General features: G+C 46.3%; 2 protein-coding genes across 5 annotated transcripts in view; one reads left to right on the top strand and one right to left on the bottom strand.

Moving 5' to 3' along the window:
• Positions 1 to 12238, top strand: part of ODAD4 (outer dynein arm docking complex subunit 4) — a 44711-nt gene extending 32473 nt beyond the window's left edge. For 3 of the 4 annotated variants that reach the window (XM_060281097.1, XM_035134893.2, XM_060281099.1), the window contains 3 exons: positions 2218 to 2884; positions 7058 to 7200; positions 8738 to 12238. In XM_060281097.1, the coding sequence (XP_060137080.1) occupies positions 2218 to 2884; positions 7058 to 7200; positions 8738 to 9190 (1263 nt within the window). In that variant the 3' untranslated portion in view covers positions 9191 to 12238. Of the gene's footprint in view, positions 1 to 2217; positions 2885 to 7057; positions 7201 to 8737 lie in introns of those variants that run through there. The other variant, XM_060281098.1, reaches the window with a different exon arrangement.
• Positions 12239 to 14809: 2571 nt separating this feature from the next.
• Positions 14810 to 25681, bottom strand: part of DNAJC7 (DnaJ heat shock protein family (Hsp40) member C7) — a 34222-nt gene continuing 23350 nt past the window's right edge. Inside the window, exons 8-14 of the mRNA XM_060282080.1 lie at positions 24977 to 25005; positions 22854 to 22982; positions 20917 to 20990; positions 20256 to 20402; positions 17948 to 18100; positions 17478 to 17540; positions 14810 to 16652 (exon numbers count right to left, since the gene is read on the bottom strand). Coding sequence (XP_060138063.1) covers positions 16615 to 16652; positions 17478 to 17540; positions 17948 to 18100; positions 20256 to 20402; positions 20917 to 20990; positions 22854 to 22982; positions 24977 to 25005 — 633 coding nt within the window. The 3' untranslated portion in view covers positions 14810 to 16614. The remainder of the gene's footprint in view (positions 16653 to 17477; positions 17541 to 17947; positions 18101 to 20255; positions 20403 to 20916; positions 20991 to 22853; positions 22983 to 24976; positions 25006 to 25681) is intronic.

Below are 25681 nucleotides of genomic sequence, written 5' to 3'. Positions count from 1 at the left end.
CCACATGACCCGGAAGCTGTACGCCGGCTCCTTCGGCCAATAATGCGAGATGAGCACGCAACCCCAGAGTCGGTCACGACTGGACCTAATGGTCAGTGGTTCCCTTTACCTTTAATAACCAATTAAGTAACAATGTGTTGCCTGAGGCAGCTGCCTTCCTCTGCCTGATGGTAGGGACTGGCTCTGACAGGGACTCAGCACACCCGGGGAAGCCTGTTTTGTTTTGTTTTTGCTAAAGCCGGCTGCTTCTGCAAATCCTCTTTGAGCCATGATCTTTCTCTCCGATCCTTTTGCTCCTCTGCCATCACTCTTCGGATTTTTGCCTGCTCTGCTCACTTAGCTAACCCCCGAGGGTTTTGTTCTGAGCTAAGTATTAAAATTCTGCGCCGGGAAAAGCTGAACTCGGCAGGTTACACACTGCACACACCGATAAATGTTCTTATTTTGATTATTGTAGGAAGGGGCAAAGAGGGCTGTGTGTCGGGTGGGACTTTGACTACCATTCATCCCTGTTTTGAGTTTGGCCATTTCACCAGGCTTCACAGTGAGAAACGGAAGGCTGCGGCTTTTTTAAAAAAATGGCCAATGTTTGCACAGAATCTGCCCACCTCTGCTGGTACTGTGGTCTATCTCAGGCACCCCCAAACTGCGGCCCTCCAGATGTTTTGGCCTACAACTCCCATGATCCCTAGCTAACAGGACCAGTGGTCAGGGATGATGGGAATTGTAGTCCAAAACATCTGGAGGGCTGAAGTTTGGGGATGCCTGGCCTTATCTGCTCAGGGGTTCCTCTCCCTTCTTCCAGCCTTTTCACCGCCTCAATACATTCGTCACAAAGTACCAGTCATAAGTCCTTGCCTTCGCACCAAAGTATCTCTTTGGGGAAGAAAAAGAGAGAGGTTGTGTGTTGATAGTCACACTTGAGAGAGCCAGCTCTTCTCTCGCTTCCTGTGCTGCCTGTCGTAGGCTCACAGGGAACATCTTCACTTCCTCAGCAGCTGTGGGGGCAGCAAGTATTTTGCATCTTCAGTTTCATGTCGTTTTTCAAGAAGGAAACTTTGAAACGGCACACCTTCTGCCACAGTTGATGCTTCTGGGTGGGAGGGCCTAAATTGCTTGTGCGCAAGTGCATACTTGCATGTGTGTATTGAATGAGGGAGGGAGATAGGGGCTTACCTTGTAAACTGGACCAGGCCAAAGGCCCATCTTCCTTTTACCACAGTGGCCATCCAGGTGCCCGTGGGAATCCCAGAAGTAGGGCTTTCCCTACCTGCGATCCCAATCAGCTGGTATGCAGAACCATACCTCTTAGAATCATAGAATAGAATCATAGACTCATAGAGTTGGAAGAGACCACAAGGGCCATCCAGTCCAACCCCCTGCCAAGCAGGAAGCACCATCAAAGCATTCCTGACACACTCTTCTGACACTGGAGGGGAGAATGTAGCCAATGTGGGGTGGTTGCCACCGATACCCTCCACCAACTTGTTGAGCCATCACTTCCTGTTCAGGGTTTCCCAAACTTGGGTCTCCAACTGTCGTTGGGCAACAACTCCCATCATCCCTAGCAAGCAGGAGGGTTGATGGGAATTGTAGTCCAAAAACAGCTCATTTCTCCATCTCGCTCGATTGGCTTACTGGCAGGAGGCGGGGAAACACTGAACATTCAGCGCATTATTTTCGTAGTTTGTTACTAGGGAAGATTTTGGCAGCCATGCATCCCACCCCCTGGTAAGAGCCACTTAGGCCGCAAGACGATATGGGGCTGATCAGAACTTGGATTTTTTTTTTTTAAGAGCTGTGGAATTTCCTATGGAAGGTGCTCTCTAGAGGAAGAGTAGTACATAAATTAGAGGTATTTGTGGCATGAGGTTTTGTAGGCCTCAAGAAACGTTAGTTTCTTTGAAAGGTGCCGTAGGGTGTGTGGTTTTCCCCTCCCCACCTTTTCCCTACAGCAGATTAACAGGGCTGCTGCTTCTGGAATGCACCATGTTCTTAGCTGACATAATAGCATCATTTAAAAGCCATCACTGGGCCATTTGTGCCCATCTGAATAGCCCAGCAGCAGCAGCAGCAGCAACAAAAACAAAAAATCCCCTCTCTGGTTCAGACTGAAAACAGTGGCCCTATTATTGAGGGCCCAAAGATGGTATCTCTCTCTGGAATGTTCCGGCTGAACTGCGCACAACTATTCCTTTTCTTTCCCTTCCCTTCCAGAACAAAGGCTTCGGCCGGAAGAGCCACACGTTCCTGCCCAAGATATTTAGGAAAATGTCTTCCCAGCCCAAGGAACGCCCCGAGAGCTTGCAGTTCCCTTTCCTGGACGACAACGACACCATCGCCACCATCCGGGAGTCGAAGACGCTGTTCATTCTGCGGGGCCTGCCTGGCAGCGGGAAGTCCACTTTGGCGCAGGCCATCCACGACAAGTACAAAGATGCTTGCAAGGTCATCTCCGCTGACAGCTACAAAATCCAGCCTGCCGTCAGGAGCGCCATTCCCGACGACTATGGCAAGGTCGACGAGGACCTAGGTGACTACTGCAAGCGTGACATCAGCGTGCTGGTGGTAGACGACACCCACCATGAGAGGGAGCGCCTGGATCAGATCTTCGACATTGCCGACACATTCCGCTACCAGGTCATCATCGTGGAGCCCAAGACGACGTGGAAAATGGATTGCTTGCAGCTGAAGGATAAGAACCAGTGGAAACTCTCGGCGGATGAGCTCAAGAAGCTGAAGCCCAGTTTGGAAAAGGATTTCCTTCCCTTGTATTATGGGTGGTTTTTGAGCAAAAGGAGCTCGGAGAACCTGCGGAAGACCGGGCAGGCGTTTTTGGACGAGCTTGCCAGTATCAAAGTCTTCAGAAAGGAGGCTAAGCACTGTGGGTCCCCCCCAAAAACCTGTTTGTTTTTTTGTGTCAGATTTGCCTTCTACTAACTAACCCACGAGACCTGGTTTTCTATTAGTTGACCATAAGATAAGCAACTTCTACCTAGCTCCCACGACCCAGGTGGCGCTGTGGTTAAACCACTGAGCCTAGGGCTTGCTGATCAGAAGGTCGGCGGTTCGAATCCCTGTGACGGGGTGAGCTCCCATTGCTTGGTCCCAGCTCCTGCCAACCTAGCAGTTCGAAAGCACGTCAAAATGCAAGTAGATAAATAGGAACCGCTACAGCGGGAAGGTAAACGGCGTTTCCATGTGCTGCTCTGGTTTGCCAGAAGCGGCTTTGTCATGCTGGCCACATGACCTGGAAGCTATACGCCGGCTCCCTCGGCCAATAATGCGAGATGAGCGCGCAACCCCAGAGTCGGTCATGACTGGACCTAATGGTCAGGGGTCCCTTTACCTTACCTTTTAACTAACCCACGAGACCTGGTTTTCTATTAGTTGACCATAAGATAAGCAACTTCTACCTAGCTCCCATGTTGTTTCCTTTGATGTTAATTGCTGGTATCCTATACTTGTTCAGCAAACACTCTCCTTTTTTAAGATATCAAGTTTCCAGTTCTCCTGCTGACGAGAAGGCCTGAGATTGTCTCGTTACTCATTTGTGCCGCACCCTGTCGAATCCAATAATTACTGAATCACTTGGGGAAACGAAAAGGAATTATGCAGAATCAAAACTCTGTTAATTCTGAGTGCATATTGTTTAAGGGAGACACTGGAGCAGAACCCACAAGTTCACCCTTTGAGAATGTTCTGTGTGCTGCAGGTTTGGGGAACTCTCGAAGTTGCTGGAGCTCAACTCCCATCACCCCTAGCCCTTGGCCATGCTGACCGCGGCTGATGGGAGTTGTAGTGCAACAATATCTGTAGGAGCAAACATTCCTCACTCTTGCCCTAAGGTTAGAAATACTGCTGTGAACGAAGGGGGTCTGTTCTAACATCTAAAGCGCTTAGATCAGGCACCCCCAAACTTCGGCCCTCCAGATGTTTTGGACTACAATTCCCATCATCCCTGACCACTGGTCCTCTTAGCTAGGGATCATGGGAGTTGTAGGCCAAAACATTTGGAGGGCCACAGTTTGGGGATGCCTGGCTTAGATGTTGTGGGCCACTGCCTAATCCTGCCCATGTTCCCTGAGCTCTTGCCTCCAGACACCCACCCATGTTACCTGACTCTGTAAGCCAATGAGACCAGCCCCTCTTCCCCCATCCTACACCAGCAGCAGCTTCCCAATGGCTGCAGGAACCCCCGATCCATCTTCGTTAAAGATACTGCCAAGAAACCAGCCCCCATTGAGGAGTAGGAAGAGATATCCTTCCTGCCTCTCCTTCGCTTCAGCAGTTCTGTTTTGAGGCGTCTCGGTCTTCTCCATCATTTGGTTTCGGGAGGCTGTTCAGAAAGCTTCTCACATTCTGAACAGCCTCCCGAAACCAAATGATGGAGAACACCGAGACGCCTCAAAACAGAACTGCTGAAGCGAAGGAGAGGAGTGGGTGTTACAAGCCAGAAACACAACCACTGTAGAAGTGCCATCCTAGGCACCTGCATGGTCAAAGGCTCCTAGAGTTATAGAGCTGGAAGGGACCCCATGGGTCATCAGGTCTTAACCCCCTGCAATGCAGGAATCTCAACTGAAGCATCCCTGACACATGGCCACCCAACCTCTGCTTTAAAAACTCCAATGAAGGAGAGTCCACCACAAAAGTCTACAAAAGAATCACAAGAGTGCTTGTCACAAGGACTATGCAGCTCATCCAGGCAGCTTGTCTACTCCACCTTCCCCGTGCAAAGCTTATGCCACACTCTGGTGCTTGCCAGTGTAAAGGCAGGGCCAACCTAGTAGCAAAGTAGGATCTTACAAACAGGGTTGGGAGGGGCCTCCTGGCTTGGAAGAACTTGGCTTTCTAGCTTGATGGCAGAAGCCTGACCTGTCTGGACTCTTGGCTACATAATACCCCAACCCATTTTGAACCAAGAGCAGGTGAATTGTGCAACCTGCACCTGTAAGTTAGGTAACTTTCCCCATGCGCATAGCTTGCGCATGATACGCGGCTTCTGCTACTCACATGGAGGGCAGAGCAGCTCTTCAGCACCACCTGAGTTTGGACCACTGACAAATCCATTTGCTCTCCCAGCAAACCTTTTGTGGTTTTGGGCAGGCATTGGCCCATTTGCTTTCAAAACATAGAGTCTCTCAGGTGGGGTCCCAAAGGCAGCCCCTTTGGACCACAGAACCATGCGAAATGGATGGCTCGAGGCTCTTTAGTGATTCTTACTTCCTTTTATTTAATGAAAGCCAATATTTTATGGATGTTAAATGCTATGTCCCCGCCCCGCCCCGCCCCCATGCATGCTTAGGATCTTTCAACATATGTGCCACACAGCCCTACCCAAACGGGAATATTTCCCATGCATTAGCCACCCTCCATTTCAAGGAACAGGGCACCTCTAAACGTGCCACAACTAGCAGTTCATCTTAAAGATGTTCCCCAGTTCCTGGCATCAAATTGCCCCTAATGAAGCCAACCCAGCTGGATGGAATGCACTCTTCAAGTTTACCACCACATTCCTAAGCTAATCTGCAGCGGCACTTGCAGTTAGAAAGTTAGCATCCACATCTTGGTTAAATCTTAGGAATGTAGTTTCTACATTCTACACCAGGCACCCCCAAACTGCGGCCCTCCAGATGTTTTGGCCTACAACTCCCATGATCCCTAGCTAACGGGACCAGTGGTCAGAGAAGATGGGAATTGTAGTCCAAAACATCTGGAGGGCTGAAGTTTGGGGATTCCTGTTCTACACAGTGCCCTTGCTGTACTAACACATTCAGTCTGCTTTCCATTTGAATCCCTAAGAAATGATAAAAATGATTTGGGCAATGTTACTTAAGGAGATAACATGCATTGGCAAGGCTAGCAAGCGCCCCACGAGACACAGATTCCTTGGCTAACAGGCTGCATCTCTCGCTCTCATCCCCATTGTAACGTCTCTGGAATTACAAACTCTGCAATGCAACTTAACCAGCCAGCAGGTGTCTTCACCCCTACAAATGGCAGCCCATGAAGCTTGATCAGGGGTGGAGAACCTTTGACCTTCCAGGTGTTCTCAAGCTCCAACTCCCATGCCCCCCAGCCAGCATGGCCCATGATCAGGGATGATGGGGGATTGAAAGTCTAACATCTGGGGTGGGGGGTGGATAGCACAGCTTCCCACCACCTCTTCTAAACATTATCCAGGGGGCAGGGGGGGGATGATGTAAGCTGCTGCTTTTGTCAGCAGCCATACTGCTCCTGTGAATGTGCACTTCTGGCCAAAAATGCTCATCCATGCTGAACTGGCTGAAGTTGACCCCCTTCCACAGTTGTGTCCCCACTGCATATTAATTCTTGATTGCATTACCAAGATGTAGCAAGGGCCGTGCTTAAACACTTTAGGCACCTGGCCTCCAAGCAGTGATTAAAGACTGGAAGAAATTTAACATAACTAGAGAGCTGCAGTTTTTTTTAAAAAAATTAATTGATATTAAATTTTACAAAAATGTGTACGTTGCAAGTGTATAGTATTTTGAAAATGCTAAGTTTTAATCAAATGCCAGTATTTGGTTTCAGTACATTACTTGGTCTGTGGAAGTTCTAAAAATTAGCAAAGGGAGAACCAGATCTTGTTTTTGTCAGCGGGTGTTTAATGCCCACTGTTTTCCAGCTTTAAACTAACCCTGCAGATTGTCCTAAGTATAATAATAATAATGATAATAATAATACTGTATTGGCCTGAATATAAGCCTCACTTTTTTCTCTCCAAATTCTGACGCTGAAAAGTCAAAGTGCGGCTTAAATTTGAGACCTTACCAAAAATGGCTTTTACGATATCGTTGCTGAAACAGACATACAGTAAAACAGAATGAGTGTGAGTGCTTGCGGAATTTTAAGGGAGTGGCTTATATTCGGGTGTTGTCCCCCCCCCTTGAATTTTAAAGGTGTGGCTTATATTCGGGTGCGGCTTATATTTGGGCAAATACAGTATTAATAATTGGGGTGGGGAAAGCAGGTGGGAAGAAACGAGGAGATCAGTTTGCCGAGATTCATTATTTTCCTCCTTCGTTTGCAGTTGGACAACCCAGCGAAGACCCCAAAGCAAAAATTGACTTGACTGGCTACTTTGTGAGAAGGCCACCAGGGGTCTTGCACTGTACAACGAAGTTCACCGACTACGGGAAGGCTCCGGGATCAGATGACTACGCACAGCAGGAGGTGATGACTTTTCTTTCTTCTACTCTGACCAGGAAAAAGGGATTGTTCTTGTAGGAGCCTTCCATATGTTATTGCGTTGGAAACTGCAACTTCTTCACCCTCCTCTGTCTTTTGAGATGGGAGCGGAGCATTTCCAAGGGAATCCATATGTATCCTGGCAGTTGCACCCAACGCTTTGAGTGCAGAATTCCTCTTGCACTCTGGGGCTTTCCCCTTCCTCTCCCCTCCCTGCATGCCCTCAAAATCTGCTCCGGAAAGTCTGCCGGCCCCACAAATAACCCAGAGATGCATTTTAAATAAAAGGACACATCTTACTCATGTAAAAACACGCAGGCCGGATTGAGAAGGCGATATGGCCGCATCCAGCCCACGGACCTTAGGTTGCCTACCCGGGTGCTAGTGGAACAGTCGAACTGAAAATGACCCTGGATGTCCAGCGAGCTGAGGTTTTTAAAAATACAATCAAGAAAGCAAACAGCTCAGCAGAGAATATGCGACTCAATTCAAGTCCCTACAAGTGACATGTTACATAAATCAGGTCAATCTTACATATAGTACGTTTCCGAGCACAATTCAAAGTGTTGGTGCTGACCTTTAAAGCCCTAAACGGCCTCGGTCCTGGATACCTGAAGGAGCGTCTCCACCTCCATCTTTCTGCCCGGACACTGAGGTCCAGCTCCGAGGGTCTTCTGCCGGTTCCCTCACTGCGAGAAGCAAAGCTACAGGGAACCAGGCAGAGGGGCCTTCTCGGTAGTGGCACCCGCCCTGTGGAACACCCTCCAATTAGAGGTCAGAGAGATAAACAACTACCTGACATTTAGAAAATACCTAAAGGCAGCCCTGTTTAGGGAAGTTTTTAATCTGTGATATTTGATGTATTTTAATGTTTGTTGGAAGCCGCCCAGAGTGGCAGGGGAAGCCCAGCCAGGATTTATAAATAATAAACTATTATTATTGTCTCTTTCAAAACTTGCCTTGAGATTTTGCACAAATTCTGGTTTGGGTTGTTTTTTCCAGTGAAGTCCCCAAAATGAAATGTGACTTTTATGTTGTAAGCAGACATAACTGCAAACTATAACAAATAGTTACAGACTCTGCACAGTTACCCCTTCCTTTATACATTTGCAAAAAATTATTTTGAAACCTTGTCAGACTGGTAAATGGCTACTTGCAACCAGACAGTGAAGCTTTTGTAAATTAGATGACGCTAGCTTTATGTCCCACTTTATCTTAGGGTGCAATCCTGTGGTTTCTGGGATGGTGTTCCTGTGTGTGTGATTGTGTGTGGTAGCTTTTTGTGTTCATGGAAGCCCAGCTAGTTCTGTTTTTATGCTGTAGGCTAGTAACTTTTGTGGAGTTCTTTGCAAGGCTGTTTTCCGTCGACAACAGCAAAAGCCTCTGTGGATTTTAACGGGCAAGTTCAGTCATTTAAACACAACCAATAACTGATGAAGCAAGACGATCTTAAAACAAGTCTTTCAGTGTTACTGGCAGCCCTAACAGAAATCCTTTCTCTCCCCACCCCTACCCCACTCAGGCTGTTAAGTCATCTTATGGAAAAGCCTTCTTCCTGACCATCTCTGCTCTCTTCATCACACCAAGAACGGCTGGTGCCCGCGTGGAACTGAGTGACCAGCAGATGCTTCTGTGGCCTGGTGACGTGGACGTGCTTCAGCCAGCCGTCAGCCTCCCGAAAGGCAGTCGGGCCCACATCACCCTGGGCTGTGCTAGTGGGGTAGAAGCCGTCCAAACCGGCATTGACCTCCTCGAGTTTGTTAAGCTGGAAAAGGCAGGGAACAAAGGCGAGGAAATTGGGGAAATTGGGGGCGGGAGACTTTTGTCCTACGGGAATGGCCTGTGGATGCTCCAGCTTTCTAAAAAGATTGAGGTGAGGTGTGTCTTTTCTGGGTACTACGGAAAGGGGAAACTGGTGCCAACTCAAAGTGGGAGTAAACGGGGATCCCCTTTTAATGCCTGCATCATCATCTAAGGGCCCTTTTTGCTACTGCAGCCTTACGGTTTGCAGCAATGTGCAACCTTTTTTTATAAACAACTCCCCAAGCCACACACATCCAACTAAAGCCAACTCTTTTTAAATTCTAGCTTAGCTGGTCTCTTCAGAGAAATTTCTTCTCCTTCAGGGAAAAACACTACCAGAGGCCGGTAATGGAAAATTAGCACCTTTGTTAAATGTGTGAATTAAGATTAATGCAACAGGATTTGTGGTGTTTTTTTTAAAGTATTAGTTTTGTTTTGTTTTAAAGGTAGAGAAACATCCTTTAAGCATGGCCACTGCTTGTAAATCCACTAGGCCTTGTGCTGTTAGGTCTCTCGCAGAATGAAGTGGTAGAATGGGTTATATCATGTCAGACTGCAAATGTTTGTGTGAGAAGTTATGTTTTTTCTCAACGGTCTCTGCAAGTAGAAAGCCAGCAGAGCAAGGAAATGGTGAGGCGAGAACCACGCTGGTTTTTTACTTGCAGGGGACATATTTACAGAGGGGTGTTTTCAAAATAATATTTATTTAATAAAAATATTTATTTGTACCACGCCCATCGGACTGGGTTGCCCCAGCCACTCTGGGTAGCTGATGTGATTCACCTGTAGTATGAAGTGGTACAATCCATTCTCACCCCTCACGTTCTGCTGAGTAGGTAGGCCCAATCTGGCTGGCTTGGGATCTCACACTGCTCCCCCAGAATCCTGTGAAATATAGATCGAAAGGAATAAAGGAAAAGTTCCGTGCACTGGCCTTGGATTTGCTGGACTCAGATCTCAGCTTAGTTACAGTAGTTTAATAGCATCTCTCTTCAGTTACTTCATTTCTGAAAGGGTTTCAAAAGCTAGAACTGGATCAGCAGTTAATCCTGCTACAAGGACCAACAGGGTTCTTGTGAAGTCAAGAGCGTCCATAAATCCTAACATGAAGTGTATTTAATCAAGGACTTATATGGCAGTTTGTGTACAGCAAATGACCCCCCCCCTTCCAATTTTTTGTTTTAAAAAGTTGGTCAAGAACCAGTGGTGGATCCTGTGTCTTTCTGCTAGCATGTGAACACAGGCGAGTGCTAGACAGATATTTATATGGCACAGTCTGGTGCATCTTTACACAGCCGTCCCATGGAGTTTAATGTGATTTATTCCAGGCAAGTTCGCCTGGCGCCTTCATTATACACCTTTAGGTGCCAGGCAAAAACGTTCCTTTTTAACCAGGCCTTTGGTTGACCTGATGGACACCCCATGCCCTTTTAAAATGTGGCTCTTTTTGGGGGCGGTACTATTGGGTTATTTTGATTTTATATATTGTAATCTTTTCAGCAAACCACCCCGAGACCTCCGGGTATAGGGTGGTATATAAATTCAATAAAGAATAATGAAAAGAATAAAATTATTCTCAGATAAGTATGTAGAGCCCCAGCCAGCATGACCAATGGTCGGCGGTGGATAGGAATTGGAATCCAACAACACAACGACCACAGATTCCCCATCTCTCTCCTCTGGATACATCAGATTCTGAATAAAGGTACTGCTTAGTTTTTATACCTGCCTTTTATGCATACTAGTGTGCAGGTCGTCAGTTAAAACGTAGATGTATGAGACAAGTGCAGCATTTTTTTTTACATCTCAGCTGGATCATGGTTACGACTCTTGACAGTGGCCTATTTTAGATATAAAGGAAATAAAACTCCCAGCCACTCTTATTGCAAGAATTTATTTATTTTTAATTTTGTGAATAGGACTGCTGCTCACTTACTGAATATTTCAGTTTCCTATTAAATATCCTCCTCTCGCCTTGCAACTTTGACATGTCCTGTTGAACGCATTGTTTACCTGACTGCATTCCAGCAGTAGTTATGTAAGACATTTGAGCACGCTGCGTTTTTAAATCAAGTACAGTGGTACCTCGGTTTAAGAACAGTCCTGTCTTTGAACGCTTTCGGTTTACGAACTCCGCAAAACTTAGTTTTCAAACCTTTACCGCGGACTAAGAACGGAATCTGAACAGTGGAAGGGCACCGGAGGCGGGAGGCCTCATTAGGGAAAGCGTGCCTCGGTTTAAGAACGCTTTCGGTTTAAGAATGGGACTTCCGGAACGGATTAAGTTCATAAGCTGAGGTACCACTGTACATGCAGAAATCTGTAGTGTGTGCTTTTACTTTCTGTTTGAAGTTGTACAAAGCACAGGATCTAAAGTACCTCCCACTCCAGAGTTGGCTCATTTATGCTACTAGAAGACCAGAGTCTTCCCCCATCCCTCCATGCTTATTCTTGTATAACCTCACTGAATAATGACCCTCACTTGGGGCAAAGAAGAGGGAAGAGCAGCTCTGAGCTAAACTGTGGGAACAGCTTGGAAGTTAAACACACCTACTGCTTTGTTTATGTGAATGATCCTAAGAGTAATATGAGCAAGTGCCTAGCACGGGATTGAACTTGAAACAGAAGGTTTAAACGTGCTCCAAACCAGGCATAGGCAAACTCGGCCTTCCAGATGTTTTGGGACTACAACTCCCATCATCCCTAGCTAGCAGGACCAGTGGCAAGGGATGATGGGAATTGTAGCCCCAAAACATCTGGAGGGCGGAGTTTGCCTATGCCTGCTCTGAACACACAAAGCCAAAATTGGCATCAAATATATTAAAGCAAGATGGGTCTTTTCGGTTTGTACATCAAAGTCTAATTCACTTGAATGTTTAGTTACAGAAGGGGGTGGGGAATTGGTTATGCTAACTGTCGCTCAGGAAACATCTATCACATCATCATAACTTGTATTTGTGTATAATACCTGTGCCAGATTAAGATTTCACATACTGGTTATCTAATGGTCAAGTTTCTGTTAATATGTCTGTCTAGAATACAGTCAAATTCTTATTTTTACTTATGAGGAAAGTAGTACATCTTTGTGGTTCTGACTGGTGTAACTTTTTATTTCTTTTAAAAAATACCTTTTTAACTCTGATCCAGGGCCAAATAGGAGCTTAAGACTCATAGCAACTGTAAAATATACTTAAATAAATCTGTTATTAATATACAGAAATGTTTGCTGAGTTTATACTTAAAAGAAACCTGCTTGCTCTAGCCATCACTAGGTGAACTTTGAGGTTACACAGATAGAAGCCGAGGGCATCGTCACTGGGTACCCAAACTGGCAATTACTTGCTACCAGAGATTTTTTCTCTTGGAAATGAGTCACAAGAGGAGCCAAACTTCCCAATGGACTTTCTCTTGCAGTTTGTGGGTCTCTCAGAGTGCTTTTCATATGATATTCACGTGCCAGAAGGGTGTATCGGGGGGGGGGGGGGGAGAGTAAGAATTGGTGCTTTGTGAGATTTGGGTTTTGCTCTATTGTAATTTTATTTGTATGCCAACTTTCCCAAAGCACCTAAGTATATACAGGGGTGCCTTGCAAGACGAATGTAATTCGTTACGTGAGTCAATTCGTTTTGCGAAAAAGAATCGTGGTTTCCCATAGGAATGCATTGAAATTTCTTTTTTTGCCCATAGGAATGCATTAATTAAATTTCAATGCATTCCTATGGGAAACCATGATTCGCAAGACGATTTTTTTGCAAAACGAATTCATCTTGCGAGTCACCATCGCAAGACGCATTCGTCTTGCGAAAAAATTGTCTTGCAGGGCATTCGTCTTGCGAGGTACCACTATACTCCCCTTCTGCAAATGATCTGAAGACCAGGTCAATGATCTAAAGAATCATTATTTCTTGTCCTCTCCCACCCTTGGTGCCAGCAAAGGGGAAACCAGCTACACACCGTACAACTGAAAATTTGGCCACCAAAGATTTCTTGGGATGGGCTCTACGGTTGCTACTCATTCAATCCAGCTTCATACCACCACATTCACACAAAACCTCAGCAGTGTCCAATCTATTCAAATAAGCAAAAGTCACCAGTGAGATCTGGATTGTTGTTGTTTTTTATTTTGTACATCATATACAGTTTATAATAAAGTTAATATCAATTGCATACGGTTTTTGCTTCAGTCTGGTTTGGAATTTTCTGCATATAAACACATTATGAATCCTGCCTAACAAAACAGTCGCCAGTTTTTGTTCTCATTTTGGAAAGGTGTGAAAGAGTTCAAGTGGGGACAGTGTGTTACTTATCCAAGTGTGAAGCCATCCCCAGGAGAGAGGGGGGAAATGGGGTGTCGCTCTAGAAGAGACCATGCAACAAACGTTTTTAACGGGGGAAGGCTAGATCCTCACACTGAGGCAAAACAAGGAGTATGTTAAATATTTCTAGCTAAATGGCCTCAGCTCCAAGTGGCTTCAACACTGGTTTTACCTGTCCTCCTCCTCTCAGGTGTTCCAAAAAGGATGCAGTGCATGCAAGGAAATATAAGGCAGAAATAAAAAGTGTGTGTCTTTTGGGGTGGGGGGAGAAACAGAATCAGAAACGTTGAGGCAAAACGGCAAGCTTTCCTAGAAAACTTCGCCCTTGAGCACAGAGGCTCACAAGCAAGGTGGAAGCTGCCCCAGGTCTCTCTACTTAGAAAAGGTGCCCTGCTTTTTCTCTCACCCTTCCTTCCCACTGAGGCTTAAGTGTACAATACAAAACAAAGCCAGCACCGCAGGGAGAAAAGCTCAATCCCACCTCTGAGCCAGTTCTCTACTTTCAGGGAGTTGTTCACTTAAGAGAGCATTCAGAAATGCAATCCCCACCTGCAACCAGCCTGCTCTACCGCTATCAGGTCGCACACAGACAAAAGATGGCGAGGCGGAGTCTATGGGGGCCATCGGCAACAAAACATTCTGGTAGCTCTTAAATGCAATGCGAATAAATTCAAAAATAAACTTTAAGAATGAGATGTAAAAAGTTTAAAATGCCACGTTAGGTGTGGAGGATTTTTAAAAGCAGATCCTACAGTTCCTGCTTGCTACTTTTAACATAAAATTTTAAAAAAACCGACGAGGCCTCCTTAGTGGAATGGAAGCAGACCTTCAGGTAGTCAGAAGCACACGAGAAAAAGGCAATACAAAAACTGTGCAGTAGTTTTGAAATTGGCACCACTCACCAGCTTCACAATCAAAGTCAGGTCCCAGAAACGTCTGCCTATTGTTAGCTTTTGGATCGCAAAAGGGGGTTCAAAATGCCTGGAGACATGAAGGAAGTGACTTCCCATGAAAGCTTTAAGATGTCCATCTGCAGCTGGCTAGGCAGCCCATTCACCGGAAAAATATCAACGTCCCTGGAAGCCTAATTTCTGTCTCTAGACAAAGGGATCTCAATCAGCCAAGACATCTAAGGGGGGGGGGAATGCTTCAGAGAATGCTTCAGCCCTACTTTTCCCAAGTGTCCAGTAGCACCAGGCTACCGAAGGTTAACACTCTGCTTGTGTAATTTGCTTCAGCGTAAAACAATTATGAAGAGCGAATCTGTGGCTTCGTATCCTTTCCTGCCAATTTTTGAACACAACTGTCCCTATTTTTGTGATCAACATTCCAAGTATACGCAAGTCAAAACACCCACTTGATTTGACTCCGGGGTGTGTATACTCTGCCAATGAAATACATGCCCATCAATGAAAACTACATCATGCAGGCCTAAACCAGAGAGATGGCGTCCCCAAGACCCATGTGCTAACACGAAAAGATCCTCATGTAACCGAGACACCTAGATCCCGCTCCCCACTTCTGGCGCTGACTTCCTTGCTGTCTCCTCCCTTCAGCCTAGCTAGCAATATGTACTTCCTGCTATCAACTGCACCTCTGCCAAGAGAGATTCTCCTCCCAAGCACTTCAGTAGGAGGCTGGGGTTGGGAACCAGGGATCAAGGTAAAAACCTACTGCTAAGCCTTCACTTGCCAGGAGGTGACCTGCTTCAAAAGTAGCAGGGAACTCACAGGGCCTGAGGGCACCTCTTAAGATGGACCAGTAAATTAAAATATCACTGATCACTGAAAACGGGTCACAAGTTGGAGTAGGGCAGGGAAGGGACAAACGCCCACTTAAGATGGCTTGCCACTGCGAAGAAAAGGAATGAGCCAACTGCTGCAAACAAGGAGGTATTAAAAACGCAGTTACTTGGTGTGGCCAACATTCACAGTAATTACCACATGGATAACAGTTTTTTTTTTTAAAAAAAAGCCAGCCAACAATCCCAGGGTGGCTGGTTGTTACTATTTCAACTGCAAATTATCACCTTGTGAAACAGCCCATCGGGTAGGTTCACAGCTCAGCTCTGAGCAAAACCTGAGGTTCCACAAGTACAAAGATGTACGCAGAATATTTTGAACTCGGCTCTCGGCACAAAAGATTTGTGCTTGGAGACAACAAGCACCTTTACAGCATGCTACAAGGGCTGCCCAGCAGAAACTCCGCAGTCCTCTTTACCCCCCAAAGCCCCCCCCCAACACCCCACAAATGCTTACTGATTTTTGTCTTCTTCAAGGCTGTACATATTGTCGGTCAATTCTGAAAAATCATTTCCGAGGGGGAGGGGAAACTGTGGTTTTGAAGATCCCATATATTGGTTAAGAAACAGGTTCCGATGGTTAGGGTGGATTTGCACGTGAACCGTGTATGAACCGTGACTCTTGACATCGAGTGATGATTTGCAGGTGCAGATCCAAAACCATGCACACACATACGGAGATATTTCATGACACCTGACATTCACCATACGCTTTTCAATGGAGTCAGGTTTACAGCTGCACTACCGGGGGGGGGGGGTCGTCGTCACCAAACGACAAACACCTACGTGTTAAATCAGCCCTTACCATTTCCTTGAAGTACTCAAGAAATCGGAAACAAAGAAGATCACCCCACCCCACCCCAAATTAAACAGACTCTTTGGAGGTATTACAGCAGGTGCTGAAAGGTGAGGGCGGAGGCACCTCCTTATTCCGAAGATGAACATCACGGATAGTAATGGCATGAACTTCCCTATTTGCCTGTGCTCCCTTAAGTGTGTGAATACCTTTGTTTATATGGTCTGGTGTGGCTGCAGCCAGGAAGATGGAACCGAAGCATGAAAACCCTCATCATTAGGTTCTTCTTACTTACATAAATATGAAGGCATGTTATGTCCTTAAGAAAAGTCTCAGGCCTGTCTTAGAAGGTGAGGAATTCCACCAGTTCAATCCCAGCAGCTTTGGGTGTCTGAAATTACTTATCATGGAGGAATCATTTATTATTATTATTTCTTTCTCTCTCTCTCTCTTTAATAAAGTTAACAATAAAACAAACAACAAAAAAGTATATTCCTTCACTGCCCCTCCCCCTTCTCTCTTCAAGCGCTGGTTTTCTCGTTAACACTCTAAAGCACACACACACAAAAACTGAGGTCTCCAACAGAGAAAACGCGTGATGAAGGGAGAACGTAACTCAAGGTTAAAAGAAGCAGGTCTGGCAAAGTAGGTGTGTCTCGGTAGAGATGGGACTCTTCTGCAGCTTAGCCAAACTGGAAAAAGAAATTCCCTGGTCCAGAAGCTAAAAGACACAGAGACACATATTTAGAACTGGCACCCCTCTGGGGCGCAATTCTGCTCCCTCCCCACAAGAAGCTGAGCGACAGCACAGCTCTGGATACTCAAGAGCTTAGAAGGATGAGCACCACAGTCTACTGACAAAACCAAAAGTCTCTTAGGGTCATAGAGACTGTCAGTACTTTGCAAGGGGGAATTTAAGTGTACTGGACTTTAGAGGTTTGCACATTTAAAGCGGATTAAAGCACTCTGGTGCCCTCTTAACTCTCCCCCTCGCCCTGACTTTTTGCAGTTTGAAAAGTGAGGGGAAATGCACTGAGAAACATGGGGTGAACCAATGATTAATAGGAAAACATGTAAACACCTCAAATCAAAATGAATGCTCAACAGACATAGTCTAATCACTGCATAAACTTTGTGCCAGCAATGACTACAAATGCTTCAAGGGCATTTAAGGAGCCCTCAAAAGGTTAAGGCAACTAGATAAATGATGGGCTGAATGAAAGGGAAGGAGCCATAGCTGAACTCCAGGCCACATGCCTTGGGCTTGGACACTTCTGAAATATTAAGTGATATATTTTTTTAAACAAACAAACAAGGGGGCCTAAATCTTGATCCCACCCAGGACTTGGGAGAACTGTGTGGTTTATGGAATACAATTGCAATATGTTTCTGTTACCCACAGAAACAGAGTTGGCCCTAAACCAGTCCACGTGAACTTAATGGATTTCTCAAATTCCCAGGGACCTGGAGATGTAGATTGAAGAGGAGCTGCCAGAGTCTCTCTGCACAAACTCAGGACTGCCTCTGTTTAACTGATGGCACTTACCTTCAAAACTGAAGCCTCCTGGCCCTCCAAAGAACGCCTTGAAGATATTATTTGCATCAAAATCTATTTAGGGAAGGTGGAGATGGAAAAAGGAAAAGAAAAGTAAGAGCGGGTGAGAAGAAGTTCCTGATGAGCATCTATCTTATGTGCGCACAACTAGTCTATAAAAATACAGTATGTTCATAGCATGGTTCACTTCCCTCTGCGGGGGCATTTTTGTGAGAACCTAAACTTTTTTTCTCTTGTCCAAGCCTTTTACAAAAATTGCCAGATGTCATTTGAGCCAGACCTACTAGGCAGAAGGGACCAACAAGATCCTATGCTCAGACTCAAAAAAATTACTGATGCTTTCGGAAAAACACACACTACAACTATTGCAAAGGGTTTGATAATATTGTCCCATCCCCTCCCAGAAAGTCCCTTGTGTAAATGGAAGCCAAGGGGGATGGACTCCAGGGCTCAGCACTCACCTCCCATATTCATGCCATCTTCCTCCAGATCCTGCCCACTGTCGTAGCGGGCCTTCTTCTTCGGATCCGAGAGGATGGTGAAGGCTTCACCAACCTCTTTGAACTTCTTTTCTTCCTCTTTCTGGATTTCAGCACTTGCACCACTATGCCGATCTGTCAACGGTTGGGAGAGAAGGAAAGGTCTCAGCTGCGTTGAGAAAAAAGGGATACATCCTGGAAGCCTAGGTGTGCATATTCTGTGCTAATAATGGGTGGTGTTCTCTGTCCAGGCAATCCAAATTCTATAGACGGACAAGAGAAGCCCATTTTCTGGCCCTTTGATACATACGCAGTTGAAGCAGATTTGCGTGATTTATCATTTATTCTGCCACGTGTTTGTCACACAAAAGTATCCTGGTTTTTCCTGTCACGTAAAGGGACAAGGAGACATTCAAGGCACTGAAGCCTGGAAGACATGAATACCACAAACCTATTCATGTAATATATATGGGCCAATGAAGCACACTTTGAGTAAATAAGAGGCAGGAAAGGGGCAACGCAAAAATCACAGCTGAAAGTGGTTGGAACTCACAAAATAAGGCAAAAGTAGTTCTTGGTGCATATTTAAAAGTAAATATGCTTAGGCCCGACCTTTAAATAAAGAATTGATGGGCATACAGAGAGTTTTGGGAAAGCAGTCAGTTAAAGAAGGGGGAAAGACCCAAAAGGGGGACATGTGTTGCATGGGAAATGAGGCAATCTTTCTCTTCTCTGCTGCCTGTGCATTAACAAGTGTGCCACTCTTCTCCCTGGATTTAATTCTTAAGAATTTCTTATATTTCTAGCCTGCCCTTCCTCACTGGAGCTCAAAAACAGCTTTGCAATGTGTGCCCTGTATGAGCTACTGGTTTGACCCAGCAGGGCATCGTATGTTGTTAATTCAGACACATCCTTACTCGTCCTCTCTTTTTCCTTAATAAGAAGTCTCATTGATTTTCAGTGTATAAACGCAATTACGAAGAGTCCCGCCCCATCCCAACATACCTGCTCCTCCCCCCTCACAGGTCAGTCTATTAAGTTTTGCCAAAGTCCCGTCGCTCCTTCTCTCTTAGGATGTTACGCCTGCCAAGAGCAATGTTCTGCAAGCATCTGGTGTGGAAGCTTAATTTTGCAAGGCACACTTCAGCTCCCTTCATACCTACCGTGTTTCCCCTTTTTTAAGACGTAGTCAGAAAGTAAGCCATGGCAGCATTTTTTATCATTAGTGAAATCTAAGACACCCCCCGAAAATAAGACATACCTCCATGCGAGACCGCCAAGCGCCCCAGCCAGCCAGAGGGGCCTGGAACCGGCTGCTGTTGCTGCAGTGAACGCATGGAGCGCCCTGCAGCACCTGGCCTCTTTTTTTCTTTTCTTTTTTTTGGGCTGCCCGAGGCCTGCCGCCCCGCCACCGGAACCGGCGGCTGCAGAGCGGAGCGCTCCGAAACAGCGAGCGCTCGGAGCGCCCTGCAGCGCCTGGCCTCTTCTTTTTTTGGGGGGGAGGAGCTGCCCGAGGCCTGCCGCCCCGCCGCCGAAACCGGCGGCTGCAGAGCAGAGCGCTCCGAAGCGCCGAGCGCTCGGAGCGCCCTGCAGCGCCTGGCCTCTTCTTTTTTTGGGGGGGAGGAGCTGCCCGAGGCCTGCCGCCCCGCCGCCGAAACCGGCGGCTGCAGAGCGGAGCACTCCGAAGCGCCGAGCGCTCGGAGCGCCCTGCAGCGCCTGGCCTCTTCTTTTTTTGGGGGGGGGGAGGAGCTGCCCAAGGCCTGCCGCCCCGCCGCCGGAACCGGCGGCTGCAGAGCGGAGCACTCCGAAGCGCCGAGCGCTCGGAGCGCCCTGCAGCGCCTGGCCTCTTCTCTTTTTGTTTGGCTGCCCGAGGCCGGCGGCTGCAGAGCGGAGCGCTCCGAAGCGCCGAGCGCTCGGAGCCCCCTGCAGCGCCTGGCCTCTTCTTTTGGGGGGAGAGCTGCCCGAGGCCTGCCCCCCGCCGCCGGAACCAGCGGTCTGCAGCGCCGAGCGCCCGGAGCGCCCAGCAGCGCTGGGCGGAGCGCCGAGCCAGCAGCCTGCCGCCTCGGTGCCGCGCAGAGCGCCCAGCAGCACCCCGAGCCAGTGGCCTGGCCCTTCCGAGGAGGCCTTAAGGTACAAGGCATCCCCTGAAAATAAGACACCGTCTGTTTTTTTGAGTAAAAAAAGTTATAAGACGGTGTCTTAAAAAGGGGGAAACACGGTAGTATGCTAGCTCCCATGGCCTGGGAACCAGCGGATTCTGAATGAGGATGCTGAGAGGACCTGTCCGTACCTGGGTGATGCATGAGGGCCCGCTTCCGATATGCCTTTTTGATCTCGTCTTCAGACGCATTCTTGTCCACGCCTAGGATCTTGTAATAGTCTTTTCTCTTGCTTTTCTTCAGCTCCACCTGCGCGTTCTTAAGGAGTTGTTTGTGTTCTAGAACATAGTACAGAGAAGGGGGAGTCTCAAAAAGCAGCCCTAACTCCATCAGAAAGGAACTTCCCCCCCACCCCACCCCAAACACCAGAAGGTTTTTTTTTTTATAAACGAGAGTTTGCATGCATGGGATGTGCCTCTCTTTGATACAATTTCCTTTGCAAATCACAACACATACAGTTGAAGAAGTCAAGAGTCAGGTGGATATCAGGAAAACTGGGGGTGTAATTGTGTGCGGACGCTTATCAGGGTGGGCGTACTGGGAATCCACACATGCCTACTAGTCTAAGAAGGAAGAGGGAGAGTTAAATGAAACACCAATACTCTTGGCCTGGCGGGAAACCCTCCAAGACCAATTTAAACCAAATAGTCCACCAAGTCACGGGATTTCTATACCAGTATAGGAAGGCCAGAGATTTGAATGTTGAGTACCCTGAATTTTGTACCTGCAAGAGATCATGGCGAAGGACGCCAGCTTTCAGGATCTTCTGGAAATGGCATGCTGTATTTTTACCTTTTGTTTTCTCCGTCTGGTAAACCTTTTCATAATCCCTCACAGCGTCTTCATATTGCTCTGTGTCCATGTAACTATAAGCAAGGGAAGCGCATTTAGTGGTATCTAAACGGCAACAGCTTTAAGGACGAGGCAAATGAGCCACCTGCCAACCTGTGCCCTGGGGTTTAGGAAACTATTCCTACCCAGCCCCAAATTCAGAGCTGAAGGAAGTGTTGCAAAGTCACCCACTGCCCTTGGGCAAGGCAACTCTGATGGGACTTAGGAACCAGAAATAAAAATCTAGCACCAAAAGCAGTATGGTGGTATAGTTGATAAAAGCAGCTAAATCAGGACTGAGAACCCCACGCCAAATAGACAGTCAGCCTTGCCCTGCACAGGTTCCTGCCTGCTGTTATTTCTCAGCCTACCCTACTTCCCAGGGAAGGCAGAGAAACATGTACCCAGGTCCTAATCTTCTTGGAGGAAGCAGTGGGATAAAAAACAACAACGGTGATCTTAAAAGTAAGACCGCAAGTGCTTATACAAGTCAATAAACAACAACAACATATTATTATTCATATGCCACCCACCTGACTAGATCCACCACCAACAAAACAACCACCACAATTTATTACTTGTATAAGTAAAGGTAAAGGACCCCATGACGGTTAAGTCCAGTCAAAGGCGACTATGGGGTTGCAGCGCTCATCTCGCTTTCAGGCCAAGGGAGCCAGCGTTTGTCCACAGACAGCTTTCCGGGTCATGTGCCCAGCAGGACTAAACAGCTTCTGGTGCAACAGAACACCGTGAAGGAAGCCAGAGCACACGGAAACGCCGTTTACCTTCCTGCCACAGCCGTACTTGTTCATCCACTTGCTATGGCATGCTTTCGAACTGCTAGGTTGGCAGGAGCTGGGACAGAGCAATGGGAGCTCACCCCATCACGGCAAGCTGAAGAGGCTCAGTGGTTTAGACCACATTGCCACCTGCTCCCAATATTTGTATACAATTTATATATGGTTATTCGTATGCCACCCATCAGACTGGGTTGCCCTAGCAACTCTGGGCAGCTTCCAACAAATGAAAACGTTTGAGCACAGTAAAACATCAGAACATTAAAAACTTCCAGATACAAGGCTGTCTTCAGATGCCTTCAAAAAGTTGTATACCGGTAGTTATTTATCTCCTGGACATCTGGTGGTGAGGGCGTTCCACAGGGTGGGTGCCACTGAGAAGGCCCTCTGCCTGGTTCCCTGTAACCTCACTTCTCATAGTGAGGGAACTGCCAGAAGGCCCTCGGAGCTGGACCTCGGTGTCCGGGCTGAACGATGGGGGTGGAGGCGCTCCATCAGGTATACAGGGCCAAGGCCATTTAGGGCTTTAAAGGTGTCGGCACCAACACTTTGAACATATTGGCCATTGGGCATTTCTCCACATTCCTAGTCACATCAAGCTTGATTTACCCAATCCCATGGTTCCTAACGTGGGGCACACACTCTACAGGGGGGCAATTTGAGAATGCGTTATTAACAGTGAATGGCCTTTTGGGCTTCCTCCATGTGAATAGGAGTTCACTTTTTGAATAGTAAGAATTATATGTCACAGGGGGAGGGGCATCAGGATTTTAGAGATGTTTAGGTGGGGCATGGCCAAAAAAAGTTTGGGAACCGCTGGCCTAATCCAATTGGCTATTGTTATCAAGCAGTGCAGTCGGAACCAAAAGTGCAGTGTGCTTCCCTTTTACCTAATATTGAACACCTGTCTTATGCAAAGACAGGATCACCAGTCCACCTCTCGTCCAGCACCATCTGGACTGCAATCCAACACGGTTTCAGGGAGAGACGCTTCCTAGCCGTGTTTCACCTGATCCTTCAAAATGGCGGTATCAGGAATGAGAACTGGAACTAGGCATCACCAGCCTCATCCAGTATTTAATACAAACAACACACACTCACCACTGTGCTCTCCTCAGGTAGGCTTTGATGTATGTGTCGTCCAGTTTGATGGCACTCGTGCAGTCTTCTATTGCTTCATCGAGCTTTCTAAGCTGCAAGACAAGCTGCAAGGTTAGAAAACGGACCACTCTGCGTTATTTTTCATTTCGGTCTCTTAAGAGTGGAAGGCAGTAAACAGTTTTCCTCAACTTGGATCTGCTGTTTGCTTCCGCCCCCCCCCCCCAAGCCAAGGAACAAAAAGGTTTTTAATCACTTTCGTTGCCCAGAAATATGACGATACCACTCCTCGAAGGATGGAAATCAAACTAGGGGGTAAGAAAATAAAAGATGCAGGCTGTGATACGACCACGCTCAATAGTGGTGCTTGACAGATAGGGATCCAATCACTGAACATGAAGCACAGGATGAAACAAAGGACCAAAAATTATCCAGGAGGGGAGGCGGGGAGGAGCGGCTGAGCTTGCTTCTATATAACATTTCGGCAATCCACATTACACTATTCATTTGCTGCCCTTTGGAACGCCCTCCCATCAGATGTCAAAAAGGAAAACAGCTACCAGATTTTTAGAAGACATCTGAAGGCAGCCCTGTTTAGGGAGGCTTTTAATGTTTAAGAAATTAGTGTATTTTAATGTTTCTGTTGGAAGCCGCCCAGAGTGGCTGGGGAAACCCAGCCAGATGGGTGGGGTATAAATAAATTATTATTATTATTATTATTATTATTATTATTATTATTATTATTATTCCACAGGTGCCCACCCTGCAGATCCCTTCTTAGGGGTGGAAATGAACCACCGCACGTTAGTTTATGAGAAACACACTCATGGAGAGTTTTCAAACCATTTCAGAATGCAAGAAGCCCAGTACCCGAGAGCTTCCTCAACTTATCAGTGGGTCGAAAGGTTCTCTTTGGCTTCCCAAGAATCACAGCACACAGTTTCCTCAAGGAACAAGAAAGCCCGTGGGTTAACCCTAGTGGTTCACACCACCACTCTTCGGTTCTTGTGCAATAACCTTCTTCCTGGTTTTGTTTAACTCTCCTTTCCAAAAATCTGTTTTATCTTCTGTTTTTTTTTAATGTGTGTTGGTAAAATATATATATATATATATATATATATATATAATATATATATATATATATATATATATATATACACAAAATCAACATGTTGTGCAGCTGCTTTAAACTTCTGAAGTCTCTCCCACTTCATCTCAACAGCAGGTGCAGAGTCATAATGCAACCCCACCTGCCCTATTTGTGGTCAGGAACTGGCGACATCTGAGCCAAACCTAGCTTCCTCTAATGGGGCAGGGATGGTGACGGGACAGCCATCATCCGGCAACAAATTTTATATACCCGGAAAATAGTAAAAATAACAGCAAGGCAAGTGAAACACGTGAAGTGGTAGGAAGGGGGAAATTAAGAAGGGACAGAAGAAGAAAAAAGGGATGGAATGAAAGATAATAAATGACCCTCTGCAGGGAGATCCCACCAGTAACTCAATAAAATAATAAAATGATTGAGAGTTGTGGTAAAGTAACTGAATAAGAAAAAATGAATGAGCCTAAGATGAGCACGAGAAGCAAACAAGGGACAATTACAGCAACATTAGGAGTACAAGCGAGAAGACAATCTTTAATAGACCCGGAGCCAAATGCTGATATAAGAGAGATTCCTAGCCAGAATGGATAAAAATCTGAATGACAAATTAGATGTGATGGATTTTAAAATAAAAAATGGATACAAAAAATGAACAAAATGCAAAAATAACTAAAGAATTATCGGAACTATTTATCAAGGAGACATAAAGATATGGACAAATCAGTTCAGGAGGACCTGAAGAGTAAAGTTAATAAACAGGAAGAAACAACCAAGAAATTAACAATCGAAAATAAAGAAATAAAGAAATGTATTTTATGTGAATAAAACCATTGAAACAAAATTATAGTCACTGCGCACACTTTGAGTACCTGCCAAGTTGGCTAAGCTTTAGATGCCTTCAAATGTACTGAATAAAAAAATTCCTTCAGTAGCACCTTAAAGACCAACTAAGTTTTTATTTTGGTATGAGCTTTCGTGTGCATGCACACTTAATCAGATACCAAATGTTCAAATGTTGTACTGTTTCACCACTTTGCTGCCCTGGGCTCTCTTGGGAGGAAGTGAAGGATTAGGGGGCGGGGGCATTTAACACAAACCACAGACACCCAGAAGCAAAGAAGAGGTGTGGAGGGAACAGCATTTGTTGGTGGGCTTTGCACAACTCTCTCTATCCTGCCCAAGTTGCTTTCCAACAAAGAAGTTAGCTACTGACTAGATCAGGCATTCCCAAACTTCGGCCCTCCAGATGTTTTGGACTACAACTCCCATCTTCTTGACCACTGGTCCTCTTAGCTAGGGATCATGGAATTGTAGGCCAAAACATCTGGAGGGCCGAAGTTTGGGGATGCCTGGACTAGATGGTTTAAGTCTAGACCTCAGTTCCCCTTTTTTGGGGGGGGGGGAATTTATTACTGCTTATAGAGAAAAACACAAAATTTAAGATCAAGTATCATTTCCTTTCCCCCCAAACTCAGACTTTGATCTAAATAAAATAAAAACATAGAAGGGGAGGGAGGAATAAAGAAATAGAAATAGAAGAGATGTTAAAAGAAGAGGAGTTGATATCCTGCTTTATCACTACCAGAAGGAGTCTCAAAGCGGCTAATATTCTCCTTTCCCTTCCTCCCCCACAACAAACACTCTGTGAGGTGAGTGGGGCTGAGAGACTTCAAAGAAGAGTCGGGGGGGGGGGGGATATTCAGAAGGTAAGGGACTTCCAATTCGT

This window comes from Zootoca vivipara, chromosome 13 (genome assembly GCF_963506605.1).
Source record: "Zootoca vivipara chromosome 13, rZooViv1.1, whole genome shotgun sequence".
NCBI classification, from domain to species: Eukaryota; Metazoa; Chordata; class Lepidosauria; order Squamata; family Lacertidae; genus Zootoca; species Zootoca vivipara.
The sequence above is the reverse complement of the archived record's forward strand: the minus strand, read 5'-3'. Positions and strand labels throughout refer to the sequence as shown.